General features: G+C 39.5%; 1 protein-coding gene across 26 annotated transcripts in view; it reads right to left on the bottom strand.

Moving 5' to 3' along the window:
* CLASP1 (cytoplasmic linker associated protein 1) overlaps positions 1 to 16,961 on the bottom strand; it is a 277,455-nt gene that overhangs the window by 151,077 nt on the left and 109,417 nt on the right. For all 26 annotated transcript variants that reach the window (XM_040474788.1, XM_040474793.1, XM_040474790.1 and 23 more), the window contains exon 8: positions 7,229 to 7,296. In XM_040474788.1, the coding sequence (XP_040330722.1) occupies positions 7,229 to 7,296 (68 nt within the window). The remainder of the gene's footprint in view (positions 1 to 7,228; positions 7,297 to 16,961) is intronic.

The following is a 16,961-nucleotide window of genomic DNA, read 5'->3' as shown; positions in this document are numbered from 1 at the left end:
AGGGAAGGGAAGGGAAGGGAAGGGAAGGGAAGGGAAGGGAAGGGGAAGGGAGAAACTGAAGACAACACAAATGAAAAGATATACCATGCTCCTGGATTGAAGAATTAATTATTAAAATGTCCATTCAATCCAAAGCAATCTACAGATTCAATGCAACCCTTACCAAAATACCAATAGCATTTTCATAAAATCAGAATTATCTTAAAGTTTGTATGGAACAAAGATCTTAAATGCCAAAGCAATCTTGGGAAAGAAGAACAAAGCTGGAGATCTCACAATTCCAGATTTCAAGATATACTACAAAACTACGATAATCAAAACAGCACAGTACTGGCACAAAAACCGACATACAGATCCATGGAACAGAACAGAGGGCCGAGAAATAAATCCATGTTTATAGAGTCAATTAATCTCTGACAAAGGAAGAATATACAATGGGGAAAAGACTATCTTTTCAATAAATGATATTGGGAAAACCTGACAGCTACACGCAAAACTGGACCACATTCTTACACCATACACAAAAATAAACTCAAAATGGATTAAAGACCTAAAGGTGATACCTAAAACTCATAAAAGAAAACAGAGTCAGTAATTTCTTGGACCTCAACCTTAGCAGTATCTTTACTGTCTCCTTAAGCAAGAGAAACAAAAGCAAAAATAAACTATTAGGACTACATCAAAATAAAAAACTTTTGCACAATAAAGGAAACCACTGACAAAATGAAAAGGCAATTTACTGAAGAGAAGATATTTGCAAATGCTATATTCAACACAGAGTTAATATCCAACATAAAGAACTTACACAACTAAACACCAAGAAAACAGTCAATCCAATAAAAATATGGATAGAGAACCTGAATAGCCATTTTCCCAAAGACATACAGATGGCCAACAGACATATGAAAAGATGCTCAACATCACTTATCATCAGGGAAATGCAAATCAAAACCATAATTAGATATCACCTTACACCTGTCATATAGACAGAATCAAAAAGAAATAAGTGTTGGCAAGTGTTGCAGAGAAAAAGGAACCCTTGTGCACTGTTCATAGGAATGTAAATTTGTGCAACCACTGTAGAAAACACTATGGAGGTTCCTCAAAAAATCAGAAACACCATATGATCCTAGAGTATTTACCGAGAGAAAACAAAAACACTAATTTGAAAAGATACATGCACCCATATGTTTATTGCAGCATTATTTACAATAGCCAAGATATGAAAGCAATCCAAATGTCCATTAATAGATGAATGGATAAAGATGAGGTGTGTGTGTGTGTGTGTGTGTGTGTGTGTGTGTGTGCGCACGCGCATGCGTAGTCCACATAATGGAATAATACTCAGCCATAAAAAGGAGTGAGATCTTGCCATCTGTAACAACATGGATGGACACAAATGGTACTATGCTAAGTGAAACAAGTCGGACAGAAAAAGACAAATATCATATCTTACTTACATGTGGAATCTAAAACACAAATGAATGAACAAATAAAGAGACAAGAAGCAGAAACAAAGCCATAAATAGAGAATAAACTGATGGTTGCCAAGGGGAGAAGGGTAGAAAAACAGCCAAAATGGGTGAAGGGGAATGGAAGGCACAGGCTTCCAGTTATGGAATGAGTAAGTCTCATGGATGAAAGGTATAGCATAAGGAATACAGTATTTTTTTTTTAAACATTTTTTTTTTTTTTTTTTAATTTTTTTTTTTTCAACGTTTATGTATTTTTGGGACAGAGAGAGACAGAGCATGAACGGGGGAGGGGCAGAGAGAGAGGGAGACACAGAATCGGAAGCAGGCTCCAGGCTCTGAGCCATCAGCCCAGAGCCCGACGCGGGGCTCGAACTCACGGAACGCGAGATCGTGACCTGGCTGAAGTCGGACGCTTAACCGACTGCGCCACCCAGGCGCCCCAGGAATACAGTATTAACTGCAAAAGTACTGTATGATGACATATGGTGGCTACACCTGTGGTGAGCACAGCATAACCTATAGAGTTGTTGAATCACTATGTTGTGGATCCAAAACTAATGTGACATTGTGTTGAATGATACTTTCAATCAAAGAAAATAAAAACACAAACAACACTTAAGAGAAAAAAAGGGAGGGCAAAAGACTTCAATAGAGATTTTTCTATAGAAGATCTACAAATGAGCACATGAAAAAACACTCAACACTGTTAGTCATTAGGGAAATGCAAATCAAAACCACAATGACACTTCATACCCACTAGGATGACTATAATCAAAGAGACAGACAATAACAAGTATTGACTTAACTGTGAATAAATTACAACTCTTATACATTGTTGGTGGGAATGTAAATGGTACACACTTAGAAAATTATGTGCCAGTTAGGCAAAAAGTTAAACACAGAGTTACCACATGACCCAGCAATTCCACAGCAAGGGAATTTCAATTCCCACATAAAACACCTCCACATAACAACATTCAGACAAATTATTCACAGTAGCATTCCTCACAATAGTCAAAAAGTGGAAACAACCCAAATGTCCATCAACTGATGAATGGATAACATAAGGTCGTATCTATACAGCAGTGAAATATTATTCAGCCATAAAAAGGAATGAAATACAGATACATGCTACTCCACGGATAAACCCTGAAAACATTACGCTAAGTGAAAGAAGTCATATACAAAAAGCCATAAAATCTATGACTGCACTTATATAAAATGTCCTGAATAAGCAACTCCCTAGAGACAGAAAGCAGGCTGTCAGGGACTGGGAGAAGAAAACAGGGAGTGCTAACGATCATAGGTCTCCTTGGAGGTGATAAAAATACTATGGAATTAGATAACTGCACAGTTTCATAAATATACAAAACAACACAGAATTATACACTTTAAAAAAGTAAATTTTTGGGGTGCCTGGGTGGCGCAGTCGGTTAAGCGTCCGACTTCAGCCAGGTCACAATCTCACTGTCCGTGAGTTTGAGCCCCGCGTCAGGCTCTGGGCTGATGGCTCGGAGCCTGGAGCCCGTTTCCGATTCTGTGTCTCCCTCTCTCTCTGCCCCTCCCCCGTTCATGCTCTGTCTCTGTCTGTCCCATAAATAAAAAAATAAAAAAATAAAAAAAGTAAATTTTTGTCTATAGATTATATCTCAGTATTTATTACGTTTTAAAAAATGTTTGTTTATTTTAAAGAGAAAGATAAAGCATGAGCCGGGGAGGGACAGAGAGAGAGGGAGACACAGAGTCTGAAGCAGACTCCAGGGTCTGAGCTGTCAGCACAGATCCTGCTGTGGGGCTCAAACCCAAGAGTGTGAGATCATGACCTGAGCGAAAGTCGGACGCTTAACCAACTGAGCTACCCAGGCACCCCCATTATATCTCAATATTTAAAATAAGCTGATGATTTCCCCTCCAAAAATAATCCAACACCTGCTTGTGATAAAAACTTAAATAGGAATAGATGAGAACTGCCTCATCTTGCTCAAGAATATCTACAAAAACAACTACAACTAACATCATGCTTAGTTGTGAAGGACCTAAGACTGGGAACAATGTAAGGATGTCTACTCTCACCACTTGTACTTAATGTAGTGGAAGAAATTCTAGCCAATGCAATAAGGCAAGAAAAAGAAAAAGTATACAGATCTCAAAGAGATAAAACTATTCCTATTTGCAGATGATTTGTTTATGCAGAAAATGCCAAGGAATCTACAAAAATTCTAAGAACCAATAGAAGAGTTCAGAAAAGTCAGAGTCTACCTATATAAGGTGCAAACTGGAGAAAGCAGTAAGCAGAGCAGTCAATGGTCTGATGTCCAGAGCAACTAAAAAACTGGTTCCACTGGGAATCAATGGGCAAAAAAACCCAAAAATTAGAAGGGGGGATGGGTTTTATTATGTTCTGACTACGGTTTCTCTATGCTATCAGGATGTTCAATGACTCAAGAAAAGAAAGAAATTAAGTGGTTTGCTTTTGACAGCTACTGAACATCTTACCTAAGTCTCTCAAAGTTACAGTAAAGAGACTAAACTTCTCTGGGTTAAGAATTCTAAAATCTTTGGGGCGCCTGGGTGGCGCAGTCGGTTAAGCGTCCGACTTCAGCCAGGTCACGATCTTGCGGTCCGTGAGTTCGAGCCCCGCGTCGGGCTCTGGGCTGATGGCTCAGAGCCTGGAGCCTGTTTCCCATTCTGTGTCTCCCTCTCTCTCTGCCCCTCCCCCGTTCATGCTCTGTCTCTCTCTGTCCCAAAAATAAATAAACGTTGAAAAAAAAAATTTTTTTTAAAGAATTCTAAAATCTTTATATATATGCCTTATTCTGTTTTGGCCCTAACAATTAAAAAATAATACTACATATATTCAGAAGAAAGCTGAAATTTTAAGGCCTTCAGGAAGTTTTGAATTAAAATTTCCTCACCATCTATTATTTTTAACACAAATGCCTAAAAGTACTGTTTTCATTCTCAGTCCTTACTGCTTTACCACATATACATACATATAGGGACATGCAGGGGCAATATTTACATGTGGACGTTTAGAATAAAATGTTGCTATGATGCACCCAATACCACAGGATTTTAGTATTCTTGACGATTAAATCCTGTGTGTCATGTTCATTAAAACTCAGTATACACACACTTTCCCAGACAAGCCTCCAACATGGGTGTGGTCCTTCTCCCTGTGCCAGCAGCATAATGGGATTCTGTTTCATAGCTATAATTTATAACACAGGCTATAAAGCACAAACTCACTTTTCAGCCACCGCCCTTACCTCTTTACCTGGTACTTTCTATCTTGGTACCAACAAGTTTTAAACTAGGAAAACACACCAACTACGTGCACGCACACACACACACACACACACACACTTGGGAGCCCGTGTCTTGCAACTAGCTGGGCTGCCCTGCCTGGCCACACCAGCAGTGCCACTCATCACTGGATGGCCAGAGTCCTGGTCCTAGCTCCACCACAGATACATTGTAAAGCACATATAAAAGTATATACAAAAGCAAGGGATGGGACATTTGGCTGGCTCAGTTGGGAGGTCAGGCAACTCTTGATCTTGGGATTTTAAGTTCAAGCCCCATGTTGACGAGAGATTACTCAAAAAGAAAATCTTCAGGGGCACCTGGGGGCCTCAGTCAGTTAAGCATCCAACTCTTGATTTCAGCTCAGGTCATGATCTCATGGTTCATGGGATCGAGCCCCATACTGAGCTTGGCACTGACAGGGTTGAGAGTGTTTGGGATTCTCTCTCTGCCCCTCTCCTGCTTGCGCGCATGCGCTCTTTCTCTCTCTCAAATAAGTAAACTTTAAAAGAAAAATGAATAGGGGTGCCTGAGTGGTTCAGCTGGTTACACATCTGACTCTTGATTTCGGCTCAGTCATGATTTTGCGTTTCATTGAGATGGAGCCCCATGTCAGGCTCTGCACTGACAGTGCTGGGCCTGCTTGGGATTCTCTCCCTCTCTCTCTCTCTCTGCCCTTCCCTCTCTCAAAATAAATAAATAAATAAGTTCTTTTTTTTTTTTTTTTAAAGTAGGGGGCAATGTACAGAAATTATGCCATAATAAAATTACATACAAATTATATAGTTACAGAAAATGAACTACAAGTGAATATGAAATAAATGAAAACTGATTTGTTGGTGATAGCATAATAATAGTAAATATTCTTTTTCCCCTCTTAATATTACATTTTTACAAACATATGAAAGAGAAGTTAAGAGGGATTAATGAAAGTATGTTTAGAGGTCTTTAAGCATTTTATAAGAAACATACTATCCAATGACAAATTCCCTACTGATATGGTAGATACACAGCTGAGCAGAGGTCAAAAGACCTGGATCCTGTTTCTGCTCTGCCTTTATGTACTAGGAGGAACTTTCCTGAAAGTGACAAACTCTTTTTTACAACCTCAAGATATTCAAAACGTGAAAGCTATGTGGTGATCTAAGAGCCCTGAAATCACCATGATGCAATGAGCTATCTGAGAGTTAGAAAAAGTCCTTGTTGGCAACTGCTTTATGAGGACTTCACTCATACAGTGATTCGCTTGTCTTTTCTTCCCCTTCTGGAATCACAAGACATATCCATTTGTCCTCAAACATCCTCACAAGGTACAGTGAAAGGAATAAAGGTACCAGAAACAGTAAGTCACAATTCAAGTCTAAGTTATTTTGTTTATTTATTCCACAATATTTATTGCACACCTATACCACATGCCAGGGACCTTTTGAGGCACTAAAGGTAAAGAAAGGAATAATACAAAGTCCTTGCCCTCGTGAACAAACATCTTGCAGTGATACGCAGTAAGAAGGAACATTAAACAGGACGAAGGCACAGAGTACCCTTAGAACACTGGATATGCTATACTGGCTGACCTCGGTAATGGAGTGTGTCTGCAGCCGAGATCTGGATGGAATGAGAAAGAGAGCCACGGGGACACCCAGGGGACAAATGTTTCAAGCAGAAAGAACTGTAAGCACAGAGGCCCTGAAGCAGGAGAAGCGTGGAATGTTCAAAATTAGTAAGGAGGCCAATGGAAGTAGAGCCAAGAGAACCTTGGAGAAGAACCTCTCATGATATCAGAATGGTAGCCAGCGTCAGATCGTGTCAGGGCCTGGTGGGCCATGGTGAGCCACCGAACTGCTGTCTCTGTGTGATGGAAAACCTCTGGAGGATTCTGAACAGGGGATTAACACCAGGAGAGTTACATTCTAAAAGGATTACTCTGGGGGCGCCTGGCTGGCTCAGCTGGCAGAGCGTGTGACTCCGTCTCAGGGTCGTGAGTTCGAGCCTTATGATGGGCGTGGAGCCTACTTAAATTTCAAAAATTAAAAAATAATAAAAACAGAAGGATCCCTCTGATGGCTGTATGGAAAACAGCCCGGGGGCGCCGGGAGGGAGTAACAGCAAGGACAGTGGTTGCGTGTCTACCGTGAGAGCACAGGGAAAAGAGCACGACAGCTCGGTAGCAGGAGAAGGGCAACGGCTGCGGCAGAGGCCCAGGGAGTCCAAATGTGCTTGTAACAGTAAAGCCAACAGGATTAGTTCCCGAATTCAGTGCGAGCTGCAAAAGAAGGCCAACAACCTCATAGCCTCTGGCCTGGGAAAGGGGGAGGGTCAATGGAGGTTAAGTCTTCAGACCTAGAAACTGTTCTCAAGGTATCAAATTCAGCTGTTCAGAAATAGCACGAGCATTTCGGACCGAAAACTGAAAAGGCAAAAATAGAACAACTGCTTTTTCTACTCACCGTTTGCTGATTGGATCATGTTTCCAGATTTTTGGACTTCATCAAATTTTGTAAAAATTACATTCAACCTGTATGAGAAAAAGCACACATAGATGTAAAGACTGTTAACAATCACTGTTCACAGTCAATTATATTAAAACACTCATGTGAAACTGAATCACAGTCCAAAAAAAAGTCAATGATATAAACCCACTTAATAACAAAAACAGTAACTACATTAATAACATTAATAACATCCAATAATAATCAAGCACTTACAGACCAAGCGCTGACTTAGGGCTCTCTCTGAAAAATCTTGTTTAATCCTTACCACAGCCATGTATGAGATTATCATCCCCATTTTACAGATGAAGAAATCAAGACCCAGTAACTTGCTTAGGGTAACACAGGGTAGAGATGCTAGCCCGGAGAGTAAGAATCCAGAGCCCGTGATCTCAGACACTGCATTAAACTGACTACTTGACACAAAATGTATACATTATGAAAAGCCTGTATTTCTCCTATTTCTAAGCACAGACTGTTATTGTTCAAATGCACCAACATTACAATATAAAGGCTTTTCTGTGACTTACGCTTAATTCAGAAATGCTTGAGTAATTTCTCCAGAAACAAACAGTGACTAGGTAATCTTTAATTGAAAAAAATCTACATGACATTTTCTATTAATGGATCATTTTCACCTTGACACTTTAATTGAAACAAAATCCCTTAACCAGTCAAAATAGTCCATCCTAGTGACACCAATAATGAGAGGAAAATGGGGTGGGGTAGATGGGTGCTAATCTCGCCTGGTAGAAAAAGTCAAGAAAAAACTAGGCTTTCCCAAGCCAAAACAGACACACTGGAATAAGCGTAAAGGCAGAGATTCGAAAGCAATATATTTTTGCGTTCAAACCTACACCACCCATTCCAGGGACCCGGCTAGAAATTTTAGCACTTGCTTACAAACCATTCTGTCATACAAGCTCTAATCATTTCAAACATGTTTGTCTTTTCTTCGCAACTAGAATGGACTCTTCTTCAGGACAGGGATGGGAACCAAGTACTTTTGGTATTCTGTACGTCATGCAGGAGAGTTACATCACGGCGTGAAGACTGTTCCTGCCCTCGCTACAGAAACTGCACACATTCTGGCCTCCGTTCCTTCAGAGTTCATTCACCGAGTCTAGTACTGAGCTGGCCAGACGCTGAGGTGTGTAAAGTCCCTAATTTCCACAGCTTCTACTTCATTCTTTCCTACTTAGGATGTTACATTCTAAGTCACAGGGGAGCCAAAACTACGCATCAGCAAAGAGAGGTAAAATGGAGGGGATAAAGGGGCCTGACACACTGCCTCTCCCCCTTGCCACACCAGGGCAGAGATCAATCTTCTTGGCCCATCTTTCCATCTAAGCCCAGATGTAGCCTCAAAATCCTTCCCCGACCTGCTCCAGGCAGCCACTACCAATTAATCAAAGTTGGCACCACTGAATTACAAAAAACTTGTGTCACCTGAGGACCAGATATGAGTAAAACTCACTTTCAAATCCAGAGGCTACTAAAGATCTGGAAAAATGTCTTAGAATCAATTTCCTATGATGTTTCCATCACCTTCCCTTTTATGAGCACCAAAGATCTCCAGTGGCATAAAAAAGCGCATAAATATCATCACTACACAGGTTGCCAGGGCATGCCCTGACCAACTTACCGCTTTATTGTGTCACAACTACACCCTCTGACGTGAGCATGCCTGCAAGTTTGCAAGGTAGGGACAAGGTATACCTCTAGCCTCGCTGGTCCTAAAATTACTGCGAGGGGCAAGTATTTCATCCGTTCCTGGTAGAGTAGTCACCTTGTCAATGGCAACTGAGAACAAGACTGTAGACGCTCCATCTGGGATAATGTCCACTCACTGGGGCCACATTCCCTCCAACTAGCAGGCCCAAACAACTAGGGATGAGAGGGCTAAAATGATTGCTGCCTTTTCGGTACCTGCACATTCATGCAGAAATCCCTCGGGAAGGCATGCCTTTTCCTCTACCCACACCCGTCTCAGTAGCTGCACCTCATTCTCTACTCAGCGATGCCTATACGGCGGCTCCTAAGAAGGCTACCACCTCAAGAGATCAGTAACCTGGCTTCAGGACAGTCTAACCCCAACAGAGCATTCCTTAGGAATGGCTTTCGTCTGCTAGCTCTGAACACAGCAATACACAACGCCTCCCTGGGACCAGCGAATTTGCACAAGCCAAAAAGGGTGAGTTTTATACATTCAGAGACACTGAATGATGTGTCGAAGTAACGATTACCCTCTGAAGCCACCAAGTGTTTTTCATTTTTGTCTGTGAAATCTCTGGATCTCAAATCTGAATTAAATTTCTTTACTATTCTCACAAATAACTGGTACCATTTCTTCCTGGTTTTTCTGAACTCAAAATTTATATCCAACTCCTCAATCCCAACTGGCATTGCTTTTTTTTTTTAGTGTGAGATCTAGTTATTCCTTCCTAGAATAACCTATAATATAAATTTAAAATAATTTCCTAAAAGCACTAGTAAGCTCACAGTCAACAAGCTCCAGTCATACACTCAGAGCTAAGTGACTTTTTAGTCTACTACTCTTAAATGTGAGCAGACAAACCAATTCAAAGATGCGTGAGCAAAGCTTCTAAAGTGAAATAGGGAGTCCCAAGATGAACAAACGTATACCCCAGAATCCCAATTCAGAGGAAAGAAGAAGAATGAGAAGTTTTTAAAATATATCATTAATACTCCCAAAGAGATAAAGAAAATAGTGCGATTATAAAAGCAAACAGGGAAGGAGACCTTCAAAATGACAGAAAATCTGCTCCTCCAAAGAGCAAAGCAAACATTCGCAAAATATGTCAAAATCAAGTTTTTCAAAGCTCTGGAAATTAAACAAAGGTTTGCTACAGTCCAAGGAGCCCTCTTCAAGAAAAACTGCTCAATCTTGGTAAGGACAGCAAGCTTTTCACTGTTTTGCTGTGTCTTATTTCCATCACCAACTCACCAGCTGAAAATCAACAGCCTCACAATCATAATAGTTTGAAAACCAGCAGCCTCGAAGCCACTGGGAAGAGCTGAGCAAGTCTGGAGCACCATAAAAATCCCCATTCCAAGAGAACTGTAATGATTTGACCTGTCTGGCATATCCTAGAATCCCCATTCGCAGGGTTTTATTTTACATGATTCACAGCACATTCAGTAGGAGAGACTCTTACGCCTGAAGCCAAGATCAAAAAGAATCAGCAACAACTGCTTAACATGGCAGCTGCCTAAAATGACGACAACTGGGACAAAGACACCGACCAAAAAACTTACAAAGAAAAATGGAGAATGAGATGTCCACAGGGGACTTTGAAAAAAATCTGACACATTCCTGGGAATCTGAAAGACTATGCATAGGTGCAAGACTGTAGGAAAGTCTAAGAAAAGACCTGAGAACACACTAATGTCTCATCGCTGGCTGACCTTGACGCTCTGCACAAGCAGACAGAAAAGGGGAAGGCAGAGATGCATAAACTGCCCACCAGAACACGGAAAACATTCCCCAACATACACTTCAGCACTTCAGCAAAGGCTGCGAGGCTGACTGGTTGGTTTAAGGCATCCAAGGAAATGTCTATCAAATCATTAGCTGGACACTATGCTAACCAAGTAGAGACTTCAGTAGCCATACACATAAGAAAAAAATATAGACTTTATGGAATTAGTTCAGGAAAATTACTAAACAAGCAGGGAGGAACAAACACCAAGAACAACAAATCTGCAGAGAAAAACAGACTGTGATGTCCAAAGGTGCACAATATATTATTTTAAATGACTCGTTTCAACAAAAAATTTATACACGTGAAGAAGCAAGAAAATATGGCCCATACAGAGAAAAAAAACACAAAAATCAGTCATCAGAAACTATCCTTAAAGGAAGCCCAGAGACTGAACTTATTAGATGAATATTTGAAATCAACTATTATAAGTATGTCGAAAATAAGTAAAGGAGATTATTTCTAAAGAACTGAAGGTAAGTATAAGAACGTCTCACCAAATAGAGAATATCACTGAAGAGACAGAAAACATAAGAATCCTATAGAGATTCTACAAATGAAAAGTATAAAACTGAAATAAAAAATTCACTAGATGGGGTGCCTGACTGGACTGGTTGATAGAGCATGCAAATCCCGATCTCTGGGTTGTGGGTTTGAGCCCCACGTTGGGCATGAGATTACTTTAAAAAAACAAAATCTTAGGGGCGCCTGGGTGGCGCAGTCGGTTAAGCGTCCGACTTCAGCCAGGTCACAATCTCACGGTCCGTGAGTTCGAGCCCCGTGTCGGGCTCTGGGCTGGTGGCTCAGAGCCTGGAGCCTGTTTCCGATTCTGTGTCTCCCTCTCTCTCTGCCCCTCCCCGTTCATGCTCTGTCTCTCTCTGTCCCAAAAATAAATAAAAACGTTGAAAAAAAAATTTTTTTTAAAAAACAAAATCTTAAAAAAAAAAAATTCACAAAAGGGCTCAACAACAAATTTGAGTTGAGAGAAGAAAAAAGCTGCAACCTTGAAGAGGAGTCAGTTGACAATATTCTGTCTGAGAAACAAAAGAAAAGGAACAGGGCACAAACAAACAAACCAGAGCCTAAGAGTTCATGTTCTTATAACGTACCAACATATATCATATATACGTACCAACAAAACATATAATGAAATACCAGAAGAAAGAAAAAAAGACAGAATATATGGAGAAATAATGGCCAAAAACTTCTCACATTTTATATAAAATTTTAACCTACATATTCAAGAAGCTCAACAAACTCCAAATAGAATAAACTTAAAGAGATCCTAACCAACACACATGAGAAACAAACTGCTGGAAGAAAAGACAAAATCTTGAAAGCAACAACAGGGAAGGCACTCTTTGTGTACAACGAATCCTCAATAAAATAAATAAATAATTTCTCATTTAAAAAAAAGGAAAAAAAACAGTGGAGATCAAGTGGCAGTGATTTCAAAGTCTTAAAATTTTAAATCTGAACCAAGTTACCTCAACAATTTGAAAATAAATACATACACACATTAAAAAACAACAACAAAAACAACAACAAACCTAAAAATCTCAACCAAGAATTCTGTATCCAACAAAATTATCCTTCAAAAATGAAGCAGAGAAACCTCTCCGGACCAATGATATTTCAGTCTTTACATGAACGAATTTTAGGCTCTGGGTAGGGGAAAATGAAGAATTTAAGACATTCCTAGATCAACAAAAAAAACAGAGGAGTCCTTCAGACTGAAATGAAAGGAGACCATACATTAGCCCAAATCCACATGAAGATATAAAAAACACCAGTAAAAATAACTACAAAGGTAAACATAAAACTTAGGTAAACATAACAGACAGTATAAAAATATATATATATATTTTTTTTTTTAACTCTTCTCTTCTCCTACATAACTTAACGGGAAACTACATAAAGCCATAATTATAAAACTGTGTGTGTTGGTGAGCTGTAATATATAAAGACATATAAATAAACACGACAGAAGAAAGGAAGGGAGAAAACAGATCTACAGAAAAGTAAAGTTTTTAATACTGAAATTAATTAAGGGTAATAATTCTAACTAAGCTTCTATAAATTAAGAGGTCAACTGAAATCCCCAGAGCAAACACTAAGAAAATAATTCCAAAAAAGAATAGTAAAAGAAACAAGAAAATTAAAATGGTACACAAAAAAATATTTTTCACATAAAATAAGGGAGTAACAGAGAAGAAACAAAGGAGTCATGACATACAAAACACAAACAGCAAAATAGCAGAAATAAAATCTATCTCATTGATACTACATTAAATATGAATGAATTAAACACTCCATTGAAAAGGCAAAGATGATCAGACTGAATAAATAACACTCAACTATATGCTACCTACGAGAGATTCAGGTTAGATACAAAGACGGAGACAGAAAATAATAGGACAGAAAAACATACTCCATGCAAACAGTGCTCAAAAGAGGTCTGGAGTGGCTATACTATTATCAGACAGCATAGACTTTAAGACGAAAATTGCTACCAGTGACAAGGACATTTTACAATGACAAAAGGGTCAACATATCATGAAGATATAGTAATCTTATGTACCTAAGAACAGAGCCCCAAAATATATGAAGCAAAAGGTGACAGAACTGAAGAGAGAAATAAATAATTTAGCGGTATTAATTGGAGACTTCAATATCACACATTTCAATAATTAACAAAATACAGATACTTCTCAAGTGCACATGGAACATTCTCCAGGGAAGATCACACGCCAGAACATAAAACAAGCCTAAAACAAAATTCAAGGAAATGAAATCACAGAACATAGAAATTATGATCTATAACCGCAGTTAAGATAAAATTAGAAATCAAGGACAAAAATGAGAAAATCACAAATAATGTAAAAATTTAATAAAACACAAATAACACAACAGCACTTAAATAACAGTTAAATAGCACTTAAAACACTAACAAAACACTTAATAACAAAGAGGTCAAAGATAAAAGCAAACGGCAAATTAAAAAATACTCCAACACGAATAAAAATGAACACAATATACACAACACGGTATGCAGCTTTAGTAGTACTTACAAAGAAATTTACAGGTGTAATTGCCTACATTAAAACAGAAGATATTAGGAGTACCTGGGTGGCTCAGTCAGTTAAGTGTCCAACTTTGGCTCAGATCGGGATCTCACAGTTCCTGAGTTCGAGCCCCATATCAGGCTCTGTGCTAATGGCTCAGAGCCTGGCGCCCGCTTCAGGTTCTGTTGTCTCCCTCTCTCTGTGCCCCTCCCCCACTCACACTCTATGTGTGTGTGTCTCTCTCAAAAATAAATAAACCTTAAAAAAAATTTTTTAAAGAAGATATTAAATCAATAACCTAACTTTCTATCTTAAAAAACTGGGAACTCAAACCAGGCAAAAGGAAGGAAAAAATAAAGATTAAAGCAGAAATATATGAAATAGGAAACAAAAACAATAACAATCAAGAAGTCAAAACTTAGTTCTTTGGAAAAAAAAAACAAATTTGACAAATCTTTAATCTGATCAGAAAAAAAAAAAGAGACACAGATTACTAAACTTAAAAGATAAAGAAAGGCACAGTACAACTATCCTTACAAAAAAAAAAAAAAAAAAAAAGCCCATGAACTGTGTGTTAAAAATTAGATAACCTTACATGGACAAATTCCTAGACAGTCACAAACTACCAAAAGGGACTCAAAAGGAGACAAAATCTGAACAGGCCTATAACCAAGTAAAGAGACTGGATTATAACACCTAGGGGCGTCCGGCTCGCTCAGCTGGAAGAGCATGCGACTCTTGATCTCTGGGTAGTATTCCCCAAACTCAATGTGAATTCAGTTTCTACCAAATTCCTAGCTGCCCTTCTCCCAGAAATTGACAAGTACATCCTAAAATTCATGTGGACCTGCAAGGCACCCAGAATAACCAAAACAATCTTGAGAAGAACAAACTTGGATTTCAAAATTTACTACAAAGCTGGTACAGTGAGGTACCAGGAGGACAGACATACAGATCAACGAAATTACAAAAAGAAATCCTTACATTAACGGTCAAGTGATCTTCAAGAAAGGTAAAGAAAATTTCTAAAAACCACAATGAGATACGCCTTGGGATGGCTATTATCAAAAATAAAACAACACAAAAACACAAAAACCACCACCTTTGGCACTGCTGGTAGGAATGCAAAATGGTACAACACCTCTGGAAAACGGTATGGCGGTTTCTCAAAAACCTAAACCTAACAGGATACGATCCAGCAAGTCCACTTCTAAAATCTAACCAAAAGAACTGGACGCAGGGAACGTAGGAGCTATCTGCGCATCCATTTTCATAGCAGCATTATTCACGATAGCCAAAAGGTGGAAACGAGTGCCCATCAACAGAGGAATGGATAAACAACAGAGGAATGGATAAGGACACACAGTGAAATCGTATTCAGCGATACGAGGGAATGACTCATGCTACAGTGTGACTGAACTCTGAACACACCGTGGTAAGTGAAAGAAGGCAGTCGGAAAAGTTACACTTTGTGTGATTTTATCTGCAAATCTCAAGACAGGCAAATCCATAGGAATAAAAAATAGACGAGTGGTTGCCAGTCTGGGTGGAAGGAAGCAATGGAGAGTGACTGCTAATGGAAACAGGGATTCTTTTCAAATGTTCTAAAACTTGATAGCAGTGATGGCTACGTAACTTTCTAAATACAGTAAAAACTGAACTGTTCACTCTAAAGGGGAAATGGTAAATTATGAAAAATACGAAAGTTATGGTATAAGAATATTTCAAGAAGGCTCTTATTTTATTTTTTTTTTAATTTTTTTTTCAACGTTTATTTATTTTTGGGACAGAGAGAGACAGAGCATGAACGGGGGAGGGTCAGAGAGAGAGGGAGACACAGAATCGGAAACAGGCTCCAGGCTCTGAGCCGTCAGCCCAGAGCCTGACGCGGGGCTCGAACTCACGGACCGCGAGATCGTGACCTGGCTGAAGTCGGACGCTTAACCGACTGCGCCACCCAGGCGCCCCTAGAAGGCTCTTATTTTAGAAAACCCGAAACAATGCTATAAAAAGGGAACATACAATTATAACAAAAAAGGAAAAAATTTTAAATCAAATATCCAATAATGGAATGGTTGGAAGATAAATCTGAGAAAATCTCCCAGAAGGTGGAGCAAAATTATCAAGACAGAAATGGGAGGAAAAAATGAAATCAGAGGACTGGTCCAAGTCCCTGCCCAGACTGAAAGGCCCTCCAAGCGCACTGCACAAAAAAATGAGTATAGGCTCGTAAAAGCCCCATTGACATAAAGTTTCAGACAAACTCTGGTTGCAAAGAGAACCAAAGTTATCTACATAGGATGAAGAATCAGAAGGACTTTGGAGTTCTCAGTAGAAACACTGAAAGGTGGACACAATGGGGCACTGGCTTTAACATTCTGGAAAAAGCCTTCCAATCTGGAGTTCTAAACCACAGCACACTATTAATATCAAGATAGAACAAAGACACCTCAAAGTCAAAAAGTTTTCCTTCTCCATGTCTCTTCTCGGACAGCTACTGAAGAATATGTACAACTCAAGTGAGAGAGAAAACCAGGAAAGAGAAGATGTGGTCTTTGAGAAACAGGTGCACCGGCAGAGAAGACAGAAGTGAAGCCCCAGGATGATGACGAGAGAGAGACGTCAGGATGATAAAGGAAAAGATGGTGAGGGCAGCCAGTCCAGACTGGAGCAGGTTCAAGGGCAGTATGTAAATGGTACTAGCACACGGTAAGCATGGAGACAACTACTCAAATGAAAGTAAGACCATCATTAACCCAGGGAAAACAAAAGGTTGTGCAGAAAAAAAGGGTAAAGCCATCAGTTCCCCAGGTACAGTGGGCTGTAAATAGCACACACGGTCATAATATAAACAAAATGCTGTCATAACCACAAGTAAAACATAGCTACAACTGGTGGACAAGAAGATGTCAAGTGGCTTGGCATGGTCAGGAGGAGCTGAAATTCATCCTCCGTCATGCAAAGTACAATTCTTACAGCGACAGAAACCACATAGGACAACACGCGCACGGTATTTACAATCACAGAGACAGGGCAGTCAGCACCCAGTGTTTGCCTCTGGGGGGAGATGGCAGAAGGGTAAGGGACTGCCTTTCTTCCGTGTATCTTATAAATTGAGTCAAC

Source organism: Herpailurus yagouaroundi, unplaced genomic scaffold, assembly GCF_014898765.1.
Source record: "Herpailurus yagouaroundi ecotype Mexico unplaced genomic scaffold, PumYag 140, whole genome shotgun sequence".
Taxonomy (NCBI): Eukaryota; Metazoa; Chordata; class Mammalia; order Carnivora; family Felidae; genus Herpailurus; species Herpailurus yagouaroundi.
This window is presented reverse-complemented; position numbering and strand designations above follow the sequence as displayed.